General features: G+C 47.6%; 1 protein-coding gene across 3 annotated transcripts in view; it reads left to right on the forward strand.

Annotated features, from left to right (window-relative positions):
• Window positions 1-2,508, forward strand: part of TTLL1 (TTL family tubulin polyglutamylase complex subunit L1) — a 55,007-nt gene extending 52,499 nt beyond the window's left edge. For all 3 annotated transcript variants that reach the window (XM_068278165.1, XM_068278164.1, XM_068278166.1), the window contains one exon: window positions 2,307-2,508. In XM_068278165.1, the coding sequence (XP_068134266.1) occupies window positions 2,307-2,436 (130 nt within the window). In that variant the 3' untranslated portion in view covers window positions 2,437-2,508. The remainder of the gene's footprint in view (window positions 1-2,306) is intronic.
• Window positions 2,509-5,397: the final 2,889 nt, after the last annotated feature.

Below are 5,397 nucleotides of genomic sequence, written 5' to 3' on the forward strand. Positions count from 1 at the left end.
GCTAGCTGTATTATAATTTACTGTGTACCTGTATTGATGCAGTCACTGTTACTGGCCACGCCCACTGACACCTGACCACGCCTACATTTCAGCTCATGTAAGGTGACCGTGCTGGGTCATTGTCTTGTACTCACACTAGCCACGATGCCCCAGTTGGGGTGTCACAGCAGGGAATCTGGCTGGTGTCAGGTGAAATAGGTGAAATAGTTTTCCCGATTTGGTCCGCTCTACTGAGCGGACCCGATCAGGCTCTGCTATCTAAGCCTGAGCCACATCAAAAAGCCACTACTGTGTCTGCGCTGGAGGCGGGAAAGGCAAATATTGCAGGCGCCACTACGTTTTAGGGGCTTCCAGTGCTGAATTGCCTGGACGGAGGAGGACGGGAGAAGCCTCATTAGGATCCAGAGGCTTCCCCCTCCCGAGGTAAGTATCTTCCCAAAGGGTTTTTTTTTCCTCACTGTTTCCTTTTAAAATACATGTATATAAAGTGAACCTTTCTCCCAGAGTAAAAGGCAGCATAAATACAGTTTCTCCTATGCTGCTGTCACTTACAGTAGGTAGTAAACATCTGACAGATTGGACAGGTATTAAGCTAGTCCATCTCCTCATGAGAGATTCTCAGCTTTTTTTTTTAACTTACAAAAACACTGAACAGCAGTTGCTCAGGCCAATTGCCAAAACAGTGTGCAAGGTAGTAGGAAAGCTGGTAAGCATCGTTGCATAGAGATCCTTTCCAGGATGTGCTTTTGTAAAGAATAAAGGAGATACTGTAAATCTCCCCTGAGAAGATGGACTAGTCCAAAACCTGTCAGATCCTTACTGCCTACCGTAAGTGACAGCGTCATAGGAGAAAGGTCATTTATAGTGCACTTTACTCTACATTTTATATGCGTGTATTATAAATGTTACCATTTTTTTAAGAGAGTGGTACTTTAACCCCTTCCCTCCTGATTGGTGTCAAGTCCTGTAGCTGCAGATTAGCGGGGGCCACACGTGCGGATGAGCACGTATCTCTGCTTGAGTGATGGAGCTCCGCAAACAGCCTCCCAGTGGCTATCATTGCTGGCAGGTTGTTAGAAGAACTGACAGCTTATTTACATTGTACTGCGCTGCGATCTAGCACTGTGCTGGGGACCACCCTGTCACTTGGCTGTCCCCTGGAGTGGCTCACAAAGCGATCGCTCTCATAGGCTGATGCCTGTGAGAGGCAATCGCTGTCATTGGCTGTCAGGAGGAGGGAGGGGAGGTGGGATGATGTAATTCAAAAGAAAATAGTGTTTTTAATACAAATTAAATGAAGTTAAAAAAGTAAAAAAAAAATACTAATGGCAGCAGCAATCAGATGCCACCAACAGAAAGCTCTGTTGGTGGCAAGAAAAGGAGGCACGATTCATTTGGATGGTAAGTTGTATGGCCGTGCAGCAAACTGTTAAAGCTGCAGTGTGCTGATTTGTAAAACATAGCCTGGTCACTAGGGGGGTGTAAGCCTGTGGTTAAGAGATGTCGATTAAAATGAATCCAATGCTGTTTTTCCCCTTCTTTTTCAATGTTTTAAGTGAACCTTAAGTGAACAAAATACATTGAGTTTTACTCACCTGGGGCTTACCTCAGCCCCCTGCAGCTGATCTGTGCCCACGACGAGTCACTCTCTGATGCTCCGAGTCCCGCCGGCGGCCACTTCCGGTTTCGCCGTCGGGACCCGTCAGGCTGGGAAGGCGGCCGTTTCTACGCGTTCCCAGCCAAAATAGCACCCCTATGCATAGGGGTGTTATTTTGGCTGGAAACGTGTAGAATCAGCCACGTTCCCCAGCCTGACGGGTCCTGATGGCGAAACCGGAAGTGGCCGCCAGCGGGACTCGGAGCATCAGAGCGACTCGTCGTAGGCACAGATCAGCTGCAGGGGGCTGAGGTAAGCCCCAGGTGAGTAAAACTCAATTTATTTTGTTCACTTAAGTGCCTCTTTAAATAGATGTTAAAGCAAGCCTCTATCTTGCTGTTTGTGGAGTGATTTGTGAACTATGCCCGCCTCTTCCTGTCTCACTTAGCTGTTCCCATTGGCCCACTGTCACAAGTCACAAGAGATACCCATTCTTCTTGTCCTCACCATTACATGACTAGTGATGATGACAGCCAGCCAATAGGAGCAGCACGTTAAAAGGGATGATGTCATCAGGATACTGGAAACTATTTTTTTTTATGTTTTCAAGTGTACCTTATCAATTAGGAGTTAGAAAGGTGTACAGGGAGATGTTCTGTGAATCTGGGGTACCCCTTAAATGTCAGCATTATTTATATTTCATTTGTAGGTATGATGAAGAGGCGGCACAAGCCGACAGCTCTGACCGAGATATGAGGGGCCGACCTGGCCAGGCTTTCGGCCTTAAAGGAAGTCGAGCAAGGGACTCTGGGAGATCAGCCCCAACAACATGGAAGTAGCCAATGTCTGGACAGCATGTTGGCAATTATTTGATAAACCTGTACAGCTGCACAGCCACAGATCAGCTAAAATCTGGTCCAAGCCTCGCCTTCTGTGATATGCCTAAACTCCGGCTGAACTCTGTGTGCTGGCCATACAGCTCTGCCAGTGTCCAGGCTCCTCCCTTCATCAGGGGTCCTTGTGTGCTGCCCATATAACTCTACCAGTGTCCGCGCTCCTCCCTTCATCAGGGGTCCTTGTGTGCTGCCCATATAACTCTACCAGTGTCCGCGCTCCTCCCTTCATCAGGGGTCCTTGTGCTGCCCATACAACTCTACCAGTGTCCAGGCTCCTCCCTTCACCAGGGGTCCTTGTGTGCTGCCCATATAACTCTACCAGTGTCCGCGCTCCTCCCTTCATCAGGGGTCCTTGTGTGCTGCCCATATAACTCTACCAGTGTCCGCGCTCCTCCCTTCATCAGGGGTCCTTGTGCTGCCCATACAACTCTACCAGTGTCCAGGCTCCTCCCTTCATCAGGGGTCCTTGTGTGCTGCCCATACAACTCTACCAGTGTCCAGGCTCCTCCCTTCATCAGGGGTCCTTGTGTACTGCCCATACAACTCTACCAGTGCCTAGGCTCCTCCCTTCATCAGGGGTCCTTGTGTGCTGCCCCTACAACTCTACCAGTGCCCAGGCTCCTCCCTTCATCAGGGGTCCCTGTGTGCTGCCCATACAACTCTACCAGTGTCCAGGCTCCTCCCTTCATCAGGGGTCCTTGTGTGCTGCCCATACAACTCTACCAGTGTCCAGGCTCCTCCCTTCATCAGGGGTCCTTGTGTGCTGCCCATACAACTCTACCAGTGTCCAGGCTCCTCCCTTCATCAGGGGTCTTTGTGTGCTGCCCATACAACTCTACTAGTGTCCAGGCTCCTCCCTTCATCAGGGGTCCTTGTGTGCTGCCCATACAACTCTACCAGTGCCCAGGCTCCTCCCTTCATCAGGGGTCCTTGTGTGCTGCCCATACAACTCTACCAGTGTCCAGGCTCCTCCCTTCATCAGGAGTCCTTGTGTGCTACCCATACAACATACATTAGGTACAATCTGATCAAATCATCCAAAGGTTCTCCTGTGGCAAAAAGGTGGCCATACACTGTACAGTATGCATAGGTCTCTGTGGCAAACAGATCATTCCTTCTCTGATTGGATTCTGATCAGAGAAGGATCAAATCCACGTACGTGTCTCAACTTGGAGGAGTTGTTATTTGCTATACATCCCTGGCTTAATAGTTCTGTCTCGCAATAACTACTTACTGCCTACTCTACTAGGTGGAAGGGAATTATCTGCAGCCTAGCTTTCTCTGCTTACTCAAGTTTGCTGCTCCCTGTCACTGGTCTACCTAAGCACACACCCACAGAGGGGGAGACTAGGCAAGGTAAGTTAGGCTGCACAAGTCTCCTCCTCCCTGTCTGATTGGATCTATGATGATTTGTGCTAGAGCAGAAGCAGCAAGCTTGAGTGAGCAGAGAAAGCTTTGGCTGCAGACAATTTGCAATCGGCTAACAAAGTCGGCAATTATATTACAGTGACCGTTGTCACATGACCGGGCTCCATTACTGCCACCAGGCTTTTTGGATCATGTGTGGTTGTATCTTGTCATTTTGGCTGCCCTGTATGTAAAGTCATACTGCACGGTTCGGGTTGTCTTTAAAGGGACACTTAAGTCAAACAAACAAAAAATGAGTTTTACTCACCTAGTGCTTCCAATAGCCCCCTGCAGCTGTCCGGTGCCCTCGCCGTCTCCCTCCGATCCTCCTGGCCCTGCCGACAGCCACTTCCTGTTTCTGTGACAGGAGCTGACAGGCTGGGGACGCAAGTGATTCTTCGCATTCCCAGACACATTAGCACCCTCTATGCTCCTATATGGTATATGATATATGCTATAGTAGCATAGATGGCGCTATTGTGGCCAGGAACGTGAAGAATCACTTGCGTCCCCAACCTGTCAGCTCCTGTCACCGAAACAGGAAGTGGCTGCCGGCGGGGCCAGGAGGATTGGAGGGAGACGGCGAGGGCACCGGACAGCTGCAGGGGGCTATTGGAAGCCCCAGGTGAGTAAAATTCATTTTTTTTGTTTGACTTAAGTGTCCCTTTAATGGCAAAACACAAGGACATAAAGGAAGTCATTTTTGTGACAACACAGATGTGACCACAAAATATTCAGCTTACTGGGAGACACACAAGAGGAAATGAAGGCAAGTTTGGTGGAAACAGAGTCTGTTGTAGTTACGGAATGACCACTTTAGGGAAATTAAGAATGACCGGCCAGGAAAGGAAGTGACTATTTAACAGATCTTCATATTATGTAGATAATGTTTGTCGAGCTCAAGGATGTCTGAATATATTGTTACTCTTATTTATTTATGAATGAACCGCTGTATATTGCACTTCTAAAAATAAATGTATCAGGTTCCGAAAGCATGATGGAATTAAACAGGAGATTTCAGTGACAATGCTGTTTCTTGTCACCTGATAGGACGTGTATCTTCCTTAAAGACGCTTTTGTAATAAAATTACCATAACATAGTTCAGCGGTGCACAAGTCATTTTGTAATTTAAAGGGTAATTGAACTGATACACAAACCTATGGTAATACTGCGGTACCAACACCAGCACAGTAGAGCACGTTGTGCAATTGGACTCTTGACTATGGCAAGGATTAGATTGCTGCAGAAAAAGTCAGTGCTATATAAATACACAATATTTATTTATTTATTGTATTTATAAAGCACCACCTTATTATGCAGCGCTGGACATTAGTTAAGGTTACAGACAATATTTAGGGGTAACATACAGCAATATGACAATACAGGAATACATGCAAACCAGATCACGCAGCACAGTATGAGTATAAGGTAATGCTTAGTCAGTCACTGGATGGGAGCATAGAGATAACTCACTCAAGAGTTCACTCAGATCCATA

This window comes from Hyperolius riggenbachi, chromosome 3 (genome assembly GCF_040937935.1).
Source record: "Hyperolius riggenbachi isolate aHypRig1 chromosome 3, aHypRig1.pri, whole genome shotgun sequence".
Lineage (NCBI taxonomy): Eukaryota > Metazoa > Chordata > Amphibia > Anura > Hyperoliidae > Hyperolius > Hyperolius riggenbachi.